A 20,608-nucleotide genomic window follows, 5' to 3' on the forward strand; every position below is an offset into this window, starting at 1 on the left:
GAGTTTAACCTCTCTTGTAGGACAAAAAGAATGTGTTAAAATCCAGAGTGCTGTTGTAGTATTTACGACGACAAAGCCTCTATGTTCACGCTCCTATGTAACTTCTCAAACTGTCAAATTTGGATAGTCTGCTTGGCAAATTCACGAGCTGTTCTTGCGTGATTTTCTCGTTTGTCTAAGTTTTGGTGGATAGAGTTACTCGCGCTTGCACAAATTGATGATAGTAATGAAAAAGAGAATCATATAAATAATTCGTGCCATTCAAAACGTCTTAAACCTTTTGACTGAGTAGAAATGAGCAACATCTCTGGGACAATCTAAAAGGAAAAGCGGACAAGGCTAAACATGCCACATGAACCAGGACTTGTTAACTTCATTTATTAAATTGAACTGCCATCCAATATATTCTTATAACTTTCAAACAATAATAACAAGTGGCCACGAAACACCAGATTACAAACTACTACAGGAAAAAATAAAATAAGACTAAACAAACAACTCTAAGTTGCTAAAGTAATATCCAGAGGAAGAAATGTATGCATAGGTATGTTATTCCCATTTCCATATCCACTCACCTGAAGCACCAAAAAACTGTGTCAACTATATTTTGTTGTGATACTATCATCAATCGATCGTGTGAGCTGATCTTTAGCTACATTAGTATGGCTTTGTCCAAAGTTGCTGCTCGTATTCTGAATGTGCCTTTGCATCCTTGGGACGTTCACAACTGCATTTCTTGCAGACCATGTTCCTCCTGTAGTTCAAGAAGTCACATCTGTACAAGTATCCAATAGTATGATGAGTAGAATACACAAAACAAAACCATGCAGAATCAACGATAAGTTACTCACGAGGGGCACTCCCATTCTCCAGGATTCAGCTGTCTCTTGGGACGCTGCTCTTGGCAGCGTAAACATTTGGTATTACTAGCAAAATTCATGAAGGTACATCTACAGAGATCCAAAAAACAAATGAAAAGTATTGAGAACTAACACCACTGAAAAGGAAAAGGGAAAACAAGTTGGAAGGCCGTAAAGACAACTTGTGCAGGACAATAACATCTTAATATTGTTGGTAGATTACAAAACGGCAAGTACTTTCTCATCATGAGCATGCCATGTGATATTGTGGTATGCATACGTGCATGTATAAAGCAAACTGACGTTAGTTTATAAAGAGTTGTATATTTCGAAGTCACTTTTTAAGCTGTTAGTATTCTGTTATATTTATACTGGAACAGTGAATTCCATAACTCATACTAGAGTTAGAAAAGAAAGATGGCACCACCAATAATCTGACAAGTGAGGTTTTAAGAATAGATCTGCTTCATAACTGTAGGTTTTTTCCTTTGACAAACTGTGAGATATTTAGTTTTCATTATGGAAAAAAGGAAAAAACTATGGGATATTTAGCAGTAGCTGGTAAATCATATAATGCAACATACTGTGGGCAATTCCAATCTCCCGTTTTCATTTCTTGAACCGGACGAGCTTCTCGACTAGGTCCTTCTGCTTTGCATTTCAGGCACCGTGCATTGCGGGAGAAGTTCACGAAGTTGCACCTGTAGCAAGTAAACGTCAGTTCATGCCAGGAACATGAGCACAAGGAACTGGAAGCAACACTAACGAAAGGAAGAAAAAGAAGAGGACGAGGGAGGGTTGCTCTAATGTTAGAGCTCCTCGACTTTAACCATTAGGTTGGGGGTTCAAGTTCATGCCAGGAACATGAGCACAAGGAAGCAACACTGACGAAAGGAAGAAAAAGAAGAGGACGAGGGAGGGTTGCTCTAATGTTAGAGCTCCTCGACTTTAACCATTAGGTTGGGGGTTCAAGTCACCAAAGGGGATGGATAGGTGGAAAACCCACTGTTGCCCCAGGGAATGGCAGTGGCTGGAGGTTTTGGTGGTGGCATAAACAAAGGTTACCAAATCAAACAAAAAAAAAGAAAAGAAAAATGGGACTCTGATAATTCAATCAGTGGAGAGACTAACACAGCTTTTTGTGAAAGGCACAGTCAGACAAGTCAAAAGTGCAGTTTCTTTTTCCAAATCCATTTACTTGCATCAGAAAACGTCCATCGCATCAGAAAAAAGTATAAAAAGCCAACACATAGAGAAGTCAACTCATTGAGCCCTTTCTGATGTACTCAGTTGGAATTTTCGTCATTCAGAAAAGAGCTGCCTAAATGCTTCAATAAGATATATTTGGTCTGAAAACAGCAAATAGATGAAGAGCTTACTAAATGAAAAAAATTGGGGGTGGCGGTGGGGTGGGCCTGGAGTGTGTGGTCCTTCTAGACCATTCATTGGATGGACAGCTTAATCTTGAAGTCCCTCACAATACTTGATAGAATAATAGAGTGCATATCCAATATACAGGAAAAACACAAATACACATGCAGAAAATGTGACACGTCTTCAGTATCAGGAATGCCGAAAGTCAATGAGAACTTACATCGAACAGACCCAATCTCCTGGCTTCCTTTCAACATTTAAACCTTCTTTAGGCATTTCTCTCCTACAGAGAAGCATGGTACATTTCCAGTGAGCATCAAAATATTCATCTCCGAATACAACATTGAAACACGAATATCCTATCCCAATGCATTTCAGCTTATAAGAAAAAAGAAAAATCATAAAACAGGAAAGATGAAATCTATAAATCAAATTCAAAACCTCTTAAAAAGTGCTTTTTTTCCTTTGATAACGTAGAAGTGCAATTATTTGCTTGAATAAATCAGTATGAGCAGACACTGACTACAATAGTAACATTAACCACCACATCATCACTGCACACCAGTATGGTCCTAATTTTCTCAACTTACTATGCCTTATCCTTGGTCAGCTGAGCATTTAAGCCAAATGCGTCCAATTTGCATGTATACGTAACAGTTGTACCACAAAATTTCAAAGTTTGATATAGATATAGTAGAACATAAAACCCCACACATTTTTTAAATACTTGGATGATTGGAGCTTTGGGATGGAGGGGAAAATTATGGGAAAGCATTAAGAAGTTCTACTGGAGGGCTAGTTTTTTCTTTTGATTATAATTATCATATAAAAAGTTGACCGTCAAAGAAAGTTAAATGGTCTTTCAATACATATTAGCAACAAAATTTCAACAATGGGTGTGTGCTATGGTTTATCAAGTTAAGATAGAATTGATGTTGTCTTGACCGGACCTTTGTAGTCCAGAATAAGAGACCTATAAATTATATTATATCAGAAGGACACCTGAAAATATTGATATAAAGGCATATAAGTTACAGTATTAAAATGAACGCATATAAGCTCCACTCTACTTTGCAAGAAGTACCAGTATTTTCTTTTAAGAAAGCAAAAGTCATTACAACCTTCAAGAAAACTTACTCAAGACCAATTGAGTCTTTTCTTTTCATTTCAGCACCTTCCAGACCATCTTTTCTTGAGCCAACAGACTGTTTCTTGCTTGAAGAAACCTTGGGGGCAGGTGCTGAGTGTTCAGGATCAACAGGTGTCTCACTTAATTCAACCAACTCAGAGAGCAATTGTCTTGCAGATACCTCGATAAGCTCGCTCCCAGGAGGCATTGCTCCATTTGATATAACTGCAGAATCCAATGCATAAATAAGCAAGACTCGCACAATATCTACCGTACGTGCGTCACCCTCAGACTCCTTTAATATCAAGTAAGCCCTATCACATGATCCACGGAGATTGCAAGCACCACATACCTGCAAGTAATTTTCTTAAGTAAAACCTCAAAGAATACGTTCACAGAGAAATGTCAAATGACCCTTGAACTGCAATCAATCTAACTTGTCCTGGAAAAAGAAATTCAAAATCAAGGACTTCTAATAATAAGAGGCAACTCACATCTCCTTCATCGAGGTTTAGATGCATCCGTAGCCTTTTCGCAGAGTTTACAACCTTCCTGAACAAATTAGGACAACCCTTTCCCACAACTGTTTGCATATCTTGGGCGGACAGCTTTCTGCAAAGTTTACTCAAGTTCTTCTTTCATAATCTCAGTGAGGTAGGAATCGCAATACATAGTCTCAGCAGATATTAAGGTCTATGGCTTTCCTCGAGAAGAGAACATTTAGAAAGTTTCTGACAACTAATACAGACAATTTCCCAACAAAATGGGTTATTTCATGGGCTTTGCTTTATTATCATCATTATCCACTTTTTTCTTTTTGTTCTGGTCTCTTGAAATTTGAAAATTAAGAGGATTGATTTCTCGGATGGATACTCAACTAATAGTTAGTCCCCTTTCTTCTTGATTCCAGTTTTCTTCTACAAAAAGGTGACTTTCTGATATAATAGAATTAGTTGCGTGACCATTTGAGAAATCACCTCATCCCAGGATAAATACTAGAAATTCTCATGATCTTTCCCATATTATTCCAGCGGCAATACATTCCAAAACGCAGCAGACAACAAGTAAGGGTAAAAGACACCTAACGATCCCCTTTTTTTGAGTTCCATACTTGAACTATCAGGTGCGTGAACTTTCTAAGTGAACTATTACTCAAAGGCTGGAGCTTTTGAGTTTAAAATAGTTAGTGATGGTTCAGGTAGGAAACTTGAAAAAACAGAACACTATTACCCCTTTCCTTTTTACTTAATTTCATTGACGACCAAGATATACCATACCCCCTAGAATGTTTAAAAATGTGAGAGCTTTTGAGTTTAAAATAGTTGGTGATAATTCAAGTAGGAAACTAACACTAGTGATCGTTCTGGTTCAGGTATAGGTATGAAACTCAAAAAAAAACTAACACTATTATTCCTTTCCCTTTTACTTAATTTCATTATTTCTTTCCACTTTTACATAATTCCATTGACAAACAAGGTGTACTATAATTACTAAAACATTTGAAAAGGCAGAAGCTTTCTCACTTGAAAATGTCGGAACGATGACGAGAGAAATTAAGACAAGCGTCTTTCACCAAATTCATATCCGTATAAATACTGTCATCATCAGCATTGTCAAAAATCACGTGTCTACAGCCATCATCACTCGTGCTCCCACTCCCCGTAATGTATCCTTTGCTTTTCAAACGGTCTACAAAAGCAACCCATTCTGGCCATGGATGATTACTCCTCGTACTAACCGATGGTTCGACGGGAGTATTGGTCTCGAGTGTAGCAGAGGTACAATTGTAACTGCGGAAAGGTACAACAGGGGAAAGCAATGGATTTACGAAGCGAATTTGAGAGAATGGAGAAGAGATTACAGTTGTAGATTTACCGCATTTGCTAATAATAGAAGGTCCGACGAGAAAGAACAATCTAGAACCTGACATTTTTACCAACTGCGAAGAAAGTAGAGAGGGTTTTTGATAGGGTTTTGGAGTTCAAATGAGATCAGGCGGCAATGGCAGCAAATGGCAAAGTTAAGGGGGTGAAAAGAGCAGAAAAGTATTTTGCATCTTCAGTCCATGAAAAATCATAATATAAGCACATTTGCCCCTTTTAATTTTATTTTTTTCGGAGCATCAATATATTTTATTTTTTTGGGTTTTCCACCTGGTGTCCGGTACCCACTGCAGGGCTCATTTTGGGGATGCCGCTCCTAACAGAATTTTTTCCATACACAGAGCTAGAATTCGAGACCTTTGTTTAAAGATGGAGTAGTCCCACCACTAAACCATAATCGATGTTGGTAAAACATCAATATTAGTTTCACTTGTTCTCCAGTCACTCGCTTATCCAAAGTAAATAATACTTAGATGAGTTTTCAATTTTTTTCTGTATACTTTGTTCATTTTTTAAATAAGTGTTTATTTTGATTTGGACATTCTTTTTAATAAATAACTCAGATTTAAAAAATTAACAATAAATTTATCAACTTAAATTTTATTTCTTTTCAAATTGATATTGATTATTATACTTAAACTAAAAGCCATACTAGAAAAATTATGAACAAAATATTATTGAAGACTTAAATATACATTTATTTTAGAATAAAATCATAAATCAAAAGGAGCATTTATAAAGAAATAGAGGGAGTATTTCATATGATAAAATTAAATAAAGTTGCATCTCTAACTTATAGAAAGTTATTTTTCAATTAGTAAACACTGAAATGGCTTTCTCATTTTTTTTTTTTTAAATACAGATATTGACAATTGTGTTTCTAAGTTTCGTGAGTATTTAATGGATTATTATTTCTAGTTTATATAATTATTAATTTTCATACAAGGTTATTACAATAATCAATCAATTTCACATTTCTCTTGCTACATTTTTAAGAGCAAAGCACAGAGATTGAAATAATTAATAAGTAAATATTATAATTATATGTCATTAATATAAGACATGATTGTTTTTTAGTTTTTTATTTAATGTTTGGTATCTGAATTGGAGTCAAGTAATTTGAATTTGTACCGTATAGAGTTCATTCGAAGAAGCACTCCTTACTAAAGAATTTTTCGTACCTAAAACTCAAAACCAAAATTAGATTGTCTAATCAATTTCCCACTAGTAATAATTTAGATATATTTTCCAAAGAAATGAGGCTTATCTAAAAACAGGTAAAACTTTGTGGGGCATTTTGTAAAATTTGCAAAACTTTCATACCTTTGTATACTACACCATATAAAAGATAAAGCTTCACCACTCCCTTCAACTTGTTGAATCCCCCTCATGTTAACTTCTTTCTAGGTTTCCACTGTTCTATCCCTCCCACCCCATCAAAGGCAAAGAACAATCCAAGAAAGTATAAAAAGTAAACCCCCAAACTCAAAAATATCAATCTTTGATTTGATAGTTGAATAAATGGGGTCACAGTCAGCAAATTTGTGGGTTTTGTTGGGTTTAGGACTGGCTGGAATACTTATAATGACCAAAAAGCTGAAGAAAACTGTTAAAGCTGATTTTGGTGCCTTTGTTGAACGCCTTAACCTTCTTCCACCCCCTCAGCCTCTTCCACCTAAAGCTCCTCATCCTCTTACTGGCCTTACTTTTGCTGTCTCTGATGTGTAAGCTTCTTATTTCCAGCCAATCATGAGAATTAACTGATATGCTTTCAGAATTACTGTTTATTAGTATCATTTTTTTTTGTAGTTTTTATCGCTTTAGTACGTGTTGCTTTTGTTATTGTATGTTGGTTCTTGTACATCCGTTCGGTCTTTTTCTGTACTGCTTTTGACTGTTTTCCTTGCTGAGGGTCTATCCGAAACACTATTGTCTACTGCTGAGATAGGGCTATGGTGACCCCACTTTGTGGGACTACGCTGGGTATGTTGTTGTTGTTGCTATGAGAATTGGGGAACACTAGTTTTTGTTCTTGTTACTGTTTATTTTATCTGTATATTTTTCTTGTTACTGTTGCACTTAATGTAAAATTGGGACCAACAAAAAAAGATTAATTTCTTATACGCAAATATGACAGAATGAAGAAAGAGAATTTAAGTATGAAAATAAAAGGGTTTAGATTGTTGAATTTCACTGTTTCATAATTTAAAGTTGAGGCATCGTTTGATTTGTAACTGTATGACGTCTTCCTTGAGCGTGAGGTTTGCGTTCTGCCCTTGATGACTGAAATGGATAGTCTCGTTCCAACAAGATTCCGGAAATTATGTTTGTTGGTTAAGTTGCCTCCCCGTGATCATTAGGTCATGGGTTCAAGCAGTGGAAACAACTTCTTGCAGAAATGCAGGGTAAGGCTGTATAGAGTAGGCCCTTGTGGTTTGGCCTTTCCCCGGACTTCGCGCATAGCGGGAGCTTAGTGCACCGGGCTGTCCTTTTTTGTGTGCTGACAATTTTGTCTTCATCAGTTTTGGCTTACTACTGCTGATTTATATGTTGGGATGGAGAGCCTAATAGGGGCCTTCTCAAATTTCTTCACAAGGTTTCTGAAAAGCTCACTCTATCTAGAGAATGTCCATGTTGTAGGGTTCTTGTTGTTGCAGCATTTTGTGTCTCCATTTTTTTCTCATGTTTCATTTACTTGTCTAGTTTCTATTGGAGTTCTGTTCGAAATTCATTTGCTTATGTTAGAACTACTGAAGTCATATTGAATTTTGATTGCCCAGATTCGATATCAATGGATTTGTGACAGGGTTTGGGAACCCAGACTGGTCAAGGACTCACGAACCTGCTAGTCAGACGTCTACCGCGGTCTCTGCGCTTGTTGAAGGAGGAGCCACATGTACTGGAAGAACTGTTGTAGATGATATGGCTTTTGGGTTTGTTTCTGAACTTTTCACTGGTTAAAATTAGAACTCTTTTCTAAAATTGGCAGGCACATGAAGTTTGGTTATATCTGGAAATTCTAGTTTTTATTTGTTAGTTCTTTGGCAAGTGATGATTCCCATTTATGTCATGTTACACATATTTCTGCTGCACTTTAGAATCCTTCTCGTGTTGTTGATCATTATTGTCATCTTCACTATACAGTATTAGTGGTGAACAGAGTCATTTTGATACTCCAACAAATCCTGCGGCTCCTGCACGGATGCCAGGAGGATCATCTAGTGGGGCTGCTGTTGCTGTGGCTGCAAATTTTGTTGATTTTTCTTTGGGTGAGTTCTTTTGCATATCAAACTCACTTTGTCCATATGTTGTCATTTTATGGCTTGAGCATGCATTGTGCTGTAGGTAAATTTTGTGTCACAATGTCCAGAACGAGCCCGTTCGACTTTGGCTAGTGTACATCCTCTTGAACATTTGAAATCTGCAATATCTTGTAGTTGTTGTTAGAAGTATTACTTTCTACTCATGTGGACAGGCTATCTAATCAAGCTTCTAGCTCAATCTCGATTTAGATGGTCTAACTTCTATTTCGACAAAATCTATCAGTAGTTGATTGATTTAGGTAATTAAGTGATAAAGATAAATTGTTACGAATTTGGACTCCAATAATGCTTAGTAAAGTTCATGATAAGCACAAACTTCCGTGACTTCATATTTTTTGCCACAAAATTTAAAAGAAACATTCAAGAAGAAAAGCATGCTATGTTAGATATAGATATTTTACGCTGGTTTTATTGCCAGGTTCTTTTTTTACTTTGGAACATCATGTTTATTCAAAATGAATACTGGCTAATAACTGGTAAGCTCCTCTCCATTACACTGCCATCTGTTATCCAGGTACTGATGCTGTTGGAGGTGTGAGAGTACCTGCTGCATACTGTGGAGTTTTAGGGTTTCGGCCATCTCACGGGACTGTTTCTCACACCGGCATAATTCCTGTTTCAGCCAGTCTTGACACAGTTGGTATGTATTGTCAATGGCATCTTCTATTCAGCTTAACATCTTTCACTTCACGTCATCTTTTTTCTACCGAGTCTTTTGAGCCTGGTATATTGGGACTTGGAATCATGTCACTGATACTAAGAGTCCTACCCTTTTGATATGAGGAGAAGTTGTCTATTTCTTTGGGGTTTGAGTAATCTTCTTGTCTTTTGGTTTATATGTATTTCTCGTGGTTCTTCTAGTGCTAGTTGCTGGGTAGATATTTTTTATAAGCTACCAAGTGAATGACATGAAAGTTATGAGTTATCGAGTTATTTTGGTTGAAACAACGAGATTGATTGTTAATGATTTAACTATGTTTGCTTTACTTTTAAGAAGAATTTAGAACACGATATGCGTAACTCAGAACTAAAGTCCAGTAGGTTTTATATTTAGTTCTTTGTGGCTGTTGGTTGTGTTGGTATCTATGTTACTTGGATCCTTCACCCCTGAATACTGGTGTCAATCTGGCATAATACTGGTCAGTACTGGATTTGTACTGAATGTTGTCAACAGTGGGATGTTTTTATTTTTTGGGGAGAAAGGTAACTGTTAATCTGTGTATATCCACAGGTCCACTCCATCAAAATAATGTAGTTTCCCTACACAAGTGTTTTAGTTACTAGAGTGGGATGCTTTGACTGAGTGAAAGATGGAGAATGGCAAATATTGGTGGAGAGAGAAGAGGCTAACAACAAAGATTAGAGATCTAGGGAGAGAGAGAAAGAAAATTAATCATGTCGACTCACTCCAAATCTCCTTCTATATTATAGTTTTTCCATCCTTACTTGTACTTCGTAGCATCCTTATACCCTTATTTCTATCTGTGTGCTTAAATCTTCAAATTTTCATAAATATGAGCGCAACCCTTGTTCTGCACCAATGGCAAATTCCATGTTAAAAAAAATTGCGAGAAAGTAGAATGGGGAAGTCGTAATAATCTATTTAACAATCTTATTTTGAGAGCACCAAGGATAATCTATTTTGGCAAAACGGTTGCCATATATATTCTAAAATGGGAAGGAATCGGGGTATTTAGGTATATTTTCTTCATATGCAGATGATGTTTTCCACAACTTCAAGTGGCTAAACTTCCTTGCATCATCTTGTTGCGTGCTATGCTCTAATGCTGGTCATGTCATCTGTACTTGCTGCACACGCATGTTTGTCAAGCACTACTGAGCTTATTTTTTCCCAACTGAAAATGACTCAGCACAAGGGGACAATTGTGGTCTTTTCCAGGCATAAAGGACTTCATAGCTGATTTTTTTTTCTCTGTCTAGTGGGTGGGGTAGTTGGAAACAGCCTCTCTACTTCCTCGGAGGTAGCGGTATGGATTGCGTACATTTTGCCCTCCCCAGACCCCACTAGGAGGGAATTCACTGGGTTTGTTGTTGTTGTCTAGAGGGGTAGTAATAGCTGAAGGTAAATTGAAGTAGCATGAGAATGCTGGCAGCTGCCTTTAAAAAGGAGAATACGGGGAAATCTTGTACTTTTACTTGATCTTGTACCCTTCTTGATTTTATACTCTAGTAAGTTGCTCTTTATGTTCAGACCGGAGAGGGCAGCCAAGTGAAAAGCACCCTCCTCTTCCAACCCAGGGGGCAGTTTGAGAAGGACCATTGAATTCTGGGGATAGGGTTGAAAGTGGGAGAGATGTAGGGTTGAAGTACCATTTCTGTCGATGGACATTTTCTATTGCTATTGTTAAGTCTGGAATATAATTTAGGTGTACATGGATTTTGCAAAATAATAAGTTGAATGCCATGTGTTGTTTTATCTGGTGTTCTATGTTTAGCTTATAGTGTATTTGGTTAACTGCAGGATGGTTTGCAAGAGAACCCAGTATATTGCGTCGTGTCGGGCATGTGCTGCTGCAGGTTCCATTTGCTCCTCAACGTAATCCAAGGAGTGTTGTGATAGCTGATGATTGCTTTCAGTCAGTAAATTTTCCTGGTGATCACGTCAGTCAAGCAGTGACCAAAGCTGTCGAAAAGCTATTTGGAAGTATGTGTTTGTAGTTTGTGCATCTCATGAGAATTTTTTTTCTCACATACCTTCTGAGAATCACCTCATGCAGGACAAATCCTAAGACGGGAGAATCTAGAAGCCTATTTAAACTCGAAAGTTCCAAGCTTAAAACTGTTTGCTGGCAAAAAGGCCAATGGCAAAAGCGAATCTTCATCAACGAACTTGCTAGCATGTGCTATGCATATACTTAGGAGGTGAGATGTAGGATGATGCTACAGAGATCACTGTGGACATTTATTACTGGTTTGAAGCTTGGAGCACGTTATCTGATGGAATCTTGCGAAACTAATTGTGATATTATCTTGTTTGTGATAATTTACATGCTGCTAAGCTTATTTCTATTGAATTTCGGTCCTACTTTCTCATCTATTTCGGTGCTTCTAATATTACACATAAGTGACCTTCCTGGTATTTCTTTTGAGTGGTAATTTTACCTAGCTAAATTTAATTTATTGAGATTGGTAATTTGCCTATCTGAATTTAGTTTTTTGTTTGTGCACAGACATGAGTTCAGAGAAAATCATCTGGACTGGATCAATGCTGCAAAGCCTAATCTGGACCCTGTTATTTCTGCCCAAATGCAAGGAGCGCTGGAAATCACAGACGCAAATATTGATAGCTGCAATGCAATCAGGAACGAAATGCGTTCAGCTCTAACTGATCTTTTGAGAGTAAGTAGTACTGGTGTTCATTTAGTTGATGCTTTTTTTTTATAATGGGTTTCCTGATTTCTATCCAATCTATCCCGTTGAATAAGTGTTATTAGTAGTTATTTAGTTGATGTTTCTTATGATGGCCCATCTGTTTCCTTTCCAACCTACCCCTTGATTTGGAAGAAAAACCTTCTCACAAATGCTTGTTGTCTATAAGGATTTATGACTTGCTGCTAGTACTTTATCATATCGTGCTGTGAAGGATAGTTGTGTTTCCTCAGTATTTGGTATTTCATGGTAAAAACATTAATAGAATTCTAAATGGAGTGTATTACTGAGGCTGAATCTTTTTTAGACACGATAGGATCATTACACTGATCGCATAGACCTACTAGAATTTTGCTTTTTGATGCTGAACCTGATGTAAATATTTCAGCACCTCCTTCGAAAAAAACTGGTTCATGTGCTTTTGGTTTATGAAACCTTATTTAGGTATAAAACATTGAGCCATGCATGATCTAAATATATACTTTAATGGTAGACCCTAGTATCTACCTGACTAATATCTCAATCTCAGCTAATTGTATGAAGCTCTTGTACCTTGCTGCTGTTATTCTCTTTTATTATGATGTTAAAGTAAGCTTGCTGAAATAATATCTTGATATCTTATGCTGTTATCTTAATCTTGATGAATAGGATGATGGAATTTTGGTTATCCCCACTGTTGCTGAGCCTCCTCCAAAGATTGGTGCAAAGGAGATTCAATCCGAGGACTACCGGATAAGGTCATGCTCATTTTCAAGCATAGCTAGCATGTCAGGTGGCTGTCAGGTAGATGGCTATCTCTAGTGCTTCTGGACCCCAATCACACTGAAATTTAAATTGAAATCAAGTTGAGCAACCCAGCATTGAATCAGGCTTCTCTAATTCTATATGCTTCCCTACTGTAGGTCTGCATACCAATGGGAGTTCATGATAAGTGCCCAATTTCCGTGTCCTTTATAGCAAGGCAGGGAGGTGACAGATTTTTGCTCGACACCATACAGACCATGTATGCATCTCTCCAGGAACAGGCGGAATTAGCCACAAAATCATCAGCATCTGGTAACGCCTTGAGCAAAGAAACATCTGCCGAAATGGCTAAAGAAAAGGTATACAAACTAATGAAGCATAACCTGCTGTGGATTTTTCGCAGGACATTGATGTCGATTTCTTAAATGTTTGAGTTCACCATAACCATCAGTCAACTTTATCTGCCATACAAACTAAATGTGCCTTAATTTGAGCCTGTAGCTTTTTTTTTCAGTGCTGAAACTGTTTGTAGGTACAAGAATTTGTTGGTGAATCCTTAGCAGCAGCAACAACAAACCCGGTGTATTCCCACAAAGTGGGGGGGGGGGATCCTTAGCAAACCAGAAAAAAATAAATAGAAGAGAGTTTGTAGGTAGATCGAAGATCCCTTAGGACACTATATGGTTGATCCTACCACTTCCTCAATTAGGGAACATCAGCAAATAACTGTTGTGACCAGGTTTCTTCAGCCATTTAGCAGGCTTGAAAGAATTGTAGTATGGGTCACAAATCTAAGAGCGGGAGCTCAGTGATGTTAAGCTTAGAGCAATTCCGAGCCCGGCATTCAGCGCTTGATTGACAAATTTGAAAAAAACAGTAGAGCTCAGGAGTGAGAAACTAATCTATCAAGTGAAAGTGACGGTCATTTTTTGGGTTATTTTAGAGCTCCCTTAATATTCCTAATTTGGTCCTTATACTATAATTTTGTTTCACAGGGTAACCAAGCCTTCAAAGAGAAACAGTGGCAGAAAGCCATTGGCTTCTACACAGAGGCTATTAAACTCAATGGTAACAATGCAACATACTTTAGCAACAGGGCTGCAGCTTATTTGGAGTTGGCAAAGTAATTTGTTTCTCCATTTTTTCCCTTTTTCTATTATTGTATTCATCAAATTCTTATTTTCTAATTTTTAATTCTTTGTCCAGCTTCCTCCAAGCCGAAGCCGATAGCACTAAAGCCATTGATCTTGATAAGAAGGTGTGCTCTCCTATCGAAGCAGCTCCCATGTGTTTAGCTAGGATTTGTTTCAGTGTACTCCATTCTGACCTGGTCACACATTATAGAAAAAAAATTAATTTGTTTTCTCATGCCGCAGCATTTATTTCTTCAGCATATCATCTCATTGAGTTTTCTAGTTCTCTTTAGAAATACTATTGCTTTGGTGATCCTGGAAAAGGTTGTTGTGAGGTAGAAAGAGTTAATAATTGGCCGACTTCATCTTTTGGGGGTTTGGGGATCTGGGTAGAAGGTTTTGGGTACTGCGCCTGAGTTTGAGGAATGAGGTTTATTTGTGGATTTGAGTATTCTACATTTCATGGTAAAAAGTAACGACTGGCGGAAGCTAGTAATGTCTCCTTTTTGAAGCTTGTGATTCTCATTGCTATGTATCTTGGTCTTCCTCGCTTTTCTGAGGAGGACGTCCTTGCTGTTTTTTTCCCACAGAATGTCAAGGCATACTTAAGAAGGGGCACGGCACGAGAAATGCTGGGCTCCTATATTGAGGCAATGAAAGGTGAGTCTCAACAACTTCCGCTGTTAATTCCTATTTCCTTCATAAGCAATCTTTATGGTTGAATCACATCACCTGAGGAACATTTTTGGAAAAAAGTACTCTATTTCAACTATGACTAATACTTGAGCACTTTGGTTGGATTCTGAGTAAGAAAGGTTTGGTTGGCTCGAAAGAAATTGTACCTATTTGTTAGAGCAAAACTGATGGCCGGAACTCATAGATGACCAGTCCATCCTAGAACTTCTGTTTGCAGTGTTCTCTTAACACTGTTTACCTCCTTATCTTTTGCAGATTTCAGATTCGCACTAGTTCTTGAGCCAACCAACAAAAGAGCATCTCTGGCTGCTGATAGAGTGAAGAAGTTCTTAGAAGGTATAACTGTTTAGAATGATTGCTGTTGCAGAATGTGTTGTGTCGAAGCAGGTCTTCTCAGCAGGAATATGATGAATTAAACGATTGAAAATACGAGGAATCTGCAATCATCGACATTCTTTCTTTCACGTGGTACTTTGAAGATGGGGAGCGGCCCCTTAGACCTCGGCATAGTTTGGTGGCTACAGCTTAAAATTATACTAGAGTTTTGAAGTCTAGTGCAATTTTGTTTAGTAGATATTGCATTCAAATTGTAACTTTTAGAGCTATTACTTCATCGTTCAACATGACCAAATTAATATTTTTTGGACCAACATTATTTGGAAGGACTAAACCCGATTTATGATAGCTTTTTTTAAATAATTTTAAAAAGAAAGTATAACAATAAATAGACACCGAGTATTATAGTAAAGGAAAGGATAGCCAGCCATTCTTGCGACCCCAGCTGGTTAACATTGCAGTCTCATCACCAATCAAGTCACCAACAAAATAATAATGCTGCTGATGGTGGTGGATATGATGGAATAGGTACATGAAAATAGTATATGGCACTGTATTATACTTTCCAACTGATTATATGTAGAAATTATGGGTGTCGAAAACAGAAAGGACTAGATCAGCCGTTACAGTAATCTTGAGTAATAACATAGAGTTAACTGGAAATAGCACCAACGTAAACAAAAAGTGAAGACAAAAATCTTTACAGTTCACTCATCATCATCCTCGCAGGCAAACAGTTCATCAAGTTGATCATCTGTCCATTGAGGCAGTGACACCTTCGAAGCAATTGGCTGTCTATGATCCTTGAATACATCAGTAACCAGAATATCTGGATCAAAGTGGTTCTTTTTTGGACTCTCTCTTTTGTTCCGAGGCGTGAGGGTACCCTGAGAGCACTCTTCCATTTGCTGATTATTATTTTCATTACAAGTGCCTCTGCTTCTGACAGCTCCAAATTCTATGGCACTACTCTGCGTCTGTTGGAGACATTCCTTGTATTCAACTGAGGTCTTCTCAAAGCCACTATTGTTGTTGCAAATGTAGTTATCTGGAACTAGATTTTCCTTCTCCATTTGAATCTCATTACGGAAGTTTCCACCTGCAGAGCACTCTATGGTCCTATCATCGAGGATTTCTTCAATTGTTTCATCGTCAGTGATCTGCAGTGCACTAGCTTTTCTAGCAGAGGCTGATGCTGCTAAATTCATATGATACTATATTAGCCAGAATACCAGGAACCTTTCGTATAAACCATCAACAGTGCAACTGTCTAAAAAGATTCCTCTTAGTATAATGACTGTCCATAGTACACAACAAAAAAATTATGAAACCTCACCACTTTCAGGATCACTGTAGTTGACTTTATATGCTGCTCGGCTGTTCACTAATGGAGGTCCACTTTCCTTACAGAAAACCTGCAGGTAGGGCACTTTAAGCTCTTAGGAGGATATCCGAAGCTCTTCCATTATGATACACAATTTAACAAAAATTAATCGTGTTCTTCTGTTCTTACAGAATTATGAAGCTTATGTGGTAACCAATGGAAGTGCATATGAGGCTAAGTGCTCACTGTACAATATCAAATTAAAGTATACAAGAACAAAGAACACCAACTTCCAATAGTCATCATCTAATAGCCTCACAGGGCAATTGAAAGATCTAAACTCTTGCATATAATTCCTTTGTTACTTGCAGATGTTTAATATTGAGTTATTGTAATACCTAAAAGCAAAGAAGAGAGAGGGGAGAGAACAATACAGAATGCTAGCTCAGGATGAAGACGTACTCATACATATTAACAAAATCATGTCTCAGGCAACTATATCCATTACATGGACAAAGTAAAACACATGAGCAGAGAATTCAGGCACACAGATGTATGGAGCTACAAACAAATAACTGGTGATAATATCATTGAACTGAAAATCTTCAGAACTGACTTCCGCCAAATCCTTTTCTATATCTACTGTATTCAATTACGCGAGTTGCACTAAGAAGAAACGGGATCAATTGACATTGAAGACATACAGTTTCCAGTGGTTGGTTAATTGATGCTTATTATTGAGTGTCATGACCACATGTAAATCATTCCTAATGGAACCATGTTTTTCATCCCTAAAACACAACTTTTCACTTAGAACAATAATGATCTCAGCTTTGTAGTTAGTACAAAACTCCTCATCATACATGAAGGGGACAAAGCTGTTTCAGATAATTTCAACAGATATAACTTCAAGAAACAAATAGAAAAACAAAATTCTCACATGTATTCACTCTTTTTCCTGAAAGATTGCAGTCAATGATAGCAATGTATAGGAGCAGCGACTAATGATTGCTGTTTCATAATAGTAGGCTAAGAATGTGACTTATCAAAAAAATAATAGGCTAAGCATGTGTACCTTTGTCAGGTTCCCGAGTGTTATGTTAAGATAATATGCAGAGCTTGAAGGACAAAACACTGCAACCTGGATTCCATAATTCGGTCAAAGGTTTTTAAGTACTGTGAAAATATTGCATATCAATTATGTTTTGGAGATCTCTGAAGATATAACAGGGAGAAGACAAGTGAGATATCATAATGTGGGAAGGGCCCTCCACCTTCAACCAAGAGTGAGGCTTCGTGTCAAAAGGAGCCAAGTAAGAAAGGGTCACTGCTGATGTCCTGGGAGGAGGAGTTTAGAGGTGGATTTGAACATGTCAAAGAAAGAAAAAATCGCAACAGGAAGAACCTTTTTCAGTATCAAAACTGAGCCAATGCAAATGTCCTTTCCATGCTGACTTTCGCTAAGTACTTTGTGATGAATACTGGCACCAATTGAGCCAGTAGGATCCTAAAGTTGGAACTAATCAAATCAGTTGCGACTTGCAAACTTCTTTTCACTATTATCAACATTATAACAAAAGAACTATACCTTCAAGGTCACGATCAAACCGCCAAGACCATTCTGTGTGCAAGACTTAACAACTGCCACAACCTAAGAAAACAATCATTGCCACGAGTAAGAGCTATTGCAGAAACAGAGTTCCCCATATTGAAGAGTATGGTTTACTAAGTTTCTGTCCATCATTTTTTTTTGGGGATAACCGTGGTGTCCAGGAGGTCACATGTTCAAGCCTTGGAAACAGTCTCTGGCAGAAATGCAAGGTAAGACTGCCTACAATACACTCTTGTGGTGGAGTCCTTCCACGAACACCGCGCATAGCAGTAACTTTAGTGTACCAGACTGCCCTTTTTTTTTAACCGTGGTGTCTAGGCTGGTTTGCGCGCACCTCAACTAATTTCATGGGATACCTACCACCTCCCACCAGCAACAAATACCAGGTAACTCTGTCCATCAAGGCTAGAACAGATGGGAGGAAATCATCTAGTGTTTGTCTCCGTTGGAAATTGAACCTGAGACCTCATGGTACTCAACCCCACTTCATTGAACCACTAGGCTACACCCTTGGGTGTTGTCCATCATATATTTTTGCCACTCGCAAAAGGAAAAATAAGTTACCACAAAAGCTGTTGAGCAGCTATTGCTGATACTCCCTCCATTTCAATTGTTTGCCCTACTTTCTTTTTGAGTCCATTTCAAAAACAAAAATACCTTCTTTTCTAGCAACTCCTAAATTTCAACTTTACACATAACATGTTTTAAGACCACACAATCCTATATATTTTTAGTTTAAGAGCAGACAATTCAAAAGTTTTTTTACTTTCGTAAACTCCGTACTGAGTCATATACAAATAAACAGATTGAAACAGAGGGAGTAATTCGCATGGTTATGCATTGTGTCAAGTGAAATTGCTTAAATTAAGACTTCATTTAGATTATCAGAAATTTGTGTAGTGATACAGTCCAGGGCCTAGTATTTCAACTATTGTCCCATTTCTTTCTGGAAACTAGCATTATTTTTTTAACTTCTCTAATATCTCCTAGCTCCATGAACCCAATAGGAAAAAAAGTGGAAGTACCTGATCAACCCTAGCAGATTGTAAGCATTTATTGACAGAGCTCAACGGCGTACACGGAATTTTCCCGTTCTCCGCACCTGAATAAAAATACATGTATACCTAATCCATGAAAAGTAAAAACGAAAAAAGCAAAAGGATATTACTCCCTCAATTCCAAAATAGTTGTCACATTTTGCTATTTGAGAGTCAATTTGACTAATTTTCAAATTTAAAATTAAAATTCAGATATTCAAAAACTACAGAAAAGGTAATATAAATTGCAATTTTCTTATACATCTTTGAAATGTTCGAATTTCATATCATTTGAGACTCAAAAAGGATATTGCCACAAGTAATTTTGAAACGAAGGGAATATTACCTACAAGCAAAGAGTAAAACCCTAAAATACATATTACATACCAACAAATTCAAGAGCACAAAGCCATGGATTCGACTGGAAATCGTAATCGAAATCGGTAGAATTTTCGACGGCTCTCCTAATATACTCTTGCGTAGGTATCGGATTGTCTCCTTGAGAGGAAATAGAGTTATGACACTGAAGATCGTAAGTTCGTTGGATCATTGCAGCTTGTACTGCTCCTGCCGGACCGGGAATGAGGCGTTGAGGCGGCGATTGTAACTGATGATCAGAATTCTCTACTACTAGTGGCGGCGTAAGAAGCGGCGCCGCAGAAGATGAAGTGGAAGTTGAGGTGGAGGGATTAGGGTTTTGGTGGAGACGCTTACATGGACGGAGAAGAGAGTGGAGATCGGAATCGTCTACATCCAGTGCTTCCCATGGCTCCATTTTTGCAACTTGTGTTGTTTTTGGAGGGAAAATTGCAGTACAGGGCTGACGGGATGGGTTTTGAATTGGATTTGGACTTGGGAAGTTGGGCTATTGGAATTGAGATAAGGGATTATGGGCCGGGTGAAGGACAGCCCAATAGGCTATGCCGGTTGCAAGTCAATACATGAAAAGCTTCATTATGCATCTCACAACATTTGTGTGAGACATTATAATTTTATTTTGTCAATTCATAACGGTTCGTTTGTTTGTTGATTAAATTAATCCAAGATTTAGTAATTTTATCACAAAGGCAAATAGAATGGGCTAAGAGTTGATCCTTAATCAATTTTATCACAACATGGAAGTGTTTTGAGTCTCTCCTCAATTGACTTTTGGCTACATCACACATGTCCATAGTTTGTTCTAATGTAAGCTACAAGTAAATCTGTATCCTCCAAACATCTCCAAAAAACCTCTCCCTCCCCCGTCGGAAACTTTGTCATGTGTCTTTTCAGTGGCGGAGCCAAGTAATTCATCAAAGGGGTTCGAAAGTGCGCACACGAATTAGCCGAAGGGGGTTCAACATACACAATATATACATAAAAAATAATTTTAACCGTGTATAAATAGTGTAATTTTTCATCGAAGAGGGTTCGGATGAACCTCCTGGATATATGCTAGATCCACCACTGTGTCTTTTCTAGGTCAATGAACACAATATGCAAGTCCTCTTTTAGTTCATTCAAAAAAATATGTCTCTTTCTTTTTTGACAACTCTTTATGTTCAACTTTTTATATGACATACTAATCTTTAGTTTAAGGTCACGAAATTATAAGAATATTTTTACTTTATTAAATTATGTGTCGAGTTAAAATCAAATAAATAAATTAAAATAAATGAAACACTTTATTATAGAGGGTGAAAAATGTAAACACCAGTAAAATGGAACAATAAAGGACAGGAGTTGTCTCAACCCAATCCAAGAACACCTATGGCTAGATTTGTGAAA

General features: G+C 37.5%; 3 protein-coding genes across 8 annotated transcripts; 1 reads left to right on the forward strand and 2 right to left on the reverse strand.

Moving 5' to 3' along the window:
* Positions 1 to 346: 346 nt before the first annotated feature.
* On the reverse strand, positions 347 to 5,377 carry LOC107862225 (zinc finger protein VAR3, chloroplastic). Its single transcript, XM_047409990.1, has 7 exons — positions 4,887 to 5,377; positions 3,858 to 3,975; positions 3,372 to 3,715; positions 2,455 to 2,517; positions 1,445 to 1,561; positions 852 to 950; positions 347 to 775 (listed from the first exon to the last, which is right to left on the reverse strand). Exons 1-7 carry the CDS (start codon positions 5,291 to 5,293, stop codon positions 658 to 660), a joined length of 1,266 nt encoding a protein of 421 aa, XP_047265946.1. The 5' UTR covers positions 5,294 to 5,377; the 3' UTR covers positions 347 to 657.
* Positions 5,378 to 6,575: 1,198 nt separating this feature from the next.
* On the forward strand, positions 6,576 to 15,216 carry LOC107862226 (outer envelope protein 64, chloroplastic). Its single transcript, XM_016707728.2, has 13 exons — positions 6,576 to 6,970; positions 8,027 to 8,179; positions 8,391 to 8,515; positions 9,084 to 9,209; positions 11,052 to 11,234; positions 11,308 to 11,452; positions 11,761 to 11,929; positions 12,608 to 12,742; positions 12,862 to 13,062; positions 13,699 to 13,826; positions 13,910 to 13,961; positions 14,427 to 14,496; positions 14,788 to 15,216. The coding sequence occupies exons 1-13, from the start codon at positions 6,768 to 6,770 to the stop codon at positions 14,880 to 14,882; spliced, it is 1,785 nt and encodes a 594-aa protein (XP_016563214.1). The 5' UTR covers positions 6,576 to 6,767; the 3' UTR covers positions 14,883 to 15,216.
* Positions 15,217 to 15,397: 181 nt separating this feature from the next.
* LOC107862227 lies at positions 15,398 to 19,670 on the reverse strand. 6 transcript variants are annotated; one of them, XM_016707729.2, is made up of 7 exons: positions 19,229 to 19,670; positions 18,830 to 18,906; positions 17,781 to 17,843; positions 17,598 to 17,699; positions 17,268 to 17,333; positions 16,205 to 16,283; positions 15,398 to 16,063 (listed from the first exon to the last, which is right to left on the reverse strand). In XM_016707729.2, exons 1-7 carry the CDS (start codon positions 19,614 to 19,616, stop codon positions 15,576 to 15,578), a joined length of 1,263 nt encoding a protein of 420 aa, XP_016563215.2. In that variant the 5' UTR covers positions 19,617 to 19,670; the 3' UTR covers positions 15,398 to 15,575. The 6 variants fall into 6 exon arrangements, with proteins under 6 accessions (XP_016563215.2, XP_047265947.1, XP_016563216.2 ...); XM_047409991.1 differs by lacking the exon at positions 17,598 to 17,699; XM_016707730.2 differs by lacking the exon at positions 17,598 to 17,699 and having other exon boundaries at positions 15,398 to 16,066.
* Between the last annotated feature and the right edge of the window lie 938 nt (positions 19,671 to 20,608).

This window comes from Capsicum annuum, chromosome 3, assembly GCF_002878395.1.
Source record: "Capsicum annuum cultivar UCD-10X-F1 chromosome 3, UCD10Xv1.1, whole genome shotgun sequence".
NCBI classification, from domain to species: domain Eukaryota; kingdom Viridiplantae; phylum Streptophyta; class Magnoliopsida; order Solanales; family Solanaceae; genus Capsicum; species Capsicum annuum.

Excerpts from the sequence above, each read along its gene's own strand:
- LOC107862225 (XM_047409990.1), bottom strand. The coding sequence starts at position 5,293 with ATGTCAGGTTCTAGATTGTTCTTTCTCGTCGGACCTTCTATTATTAGC. Across the intron at positions 3,716-3,857 it reads TAAACCTCGATGAAGGAGAT|GTATGTGGTGCTTGCAATCT; the intron begins GTGAGTTGCCTC and ends AATTACTTGCAG. Across the intron at positions 2,518-3,371 it reads AAAGACTCAATTGGTCTTGA|GAGAGAAATGCCTAAAGAAG; the intron begins GTAAGTTTTCTT and ends GCTTCTCTGTAG.
- LOC107862226 (XM_016707728.2), top strand. The coding sequence starts at position 6,768 with ATGGGGTCACAGTCAGCAAATTTGTGGGTTTTGTTGGGTTTAGGACTG. Across the intron at positions 9,210-11,051 it reads AGCCAGTCTTGACACAGTTG|GATGGTTTGCAAGAGAACCC; the intron begins GTATGTATTGTC and ends GGTTAACTGCAG. Across the intron at positions 11,453-11,760 it reads GCTATGCATATACTTAGGAG|ACATGAGTTCAGAGAAAATC; the intron begins GTGAGATGTAGG and ends GTTTGTGCACAG.
- LOC107862227 (XM_016707729.2), bottom strand. The coding sequence starts at position 19,616 with ATGGAGCCATGGGAAGCACTGGATGTAGACGATTCCGATCTCCACTCT. Across the intron at positions 17,844-18,829 it reads AATCTGCTAGGGTTGATCAG|GTTGTGGCAGTTGTTAAGTC; the intron begins GTACTTCCACTT and ends TTGTTTTCTTAG. Across the intron at positions 16,064-16,204 it reads CTACAGTGATCCTGAAAGTG|CATCAGCCTCTGCTAGAAAA; the intron begins GTGAGGTTTCAT and ends TGAATTTAGCAG.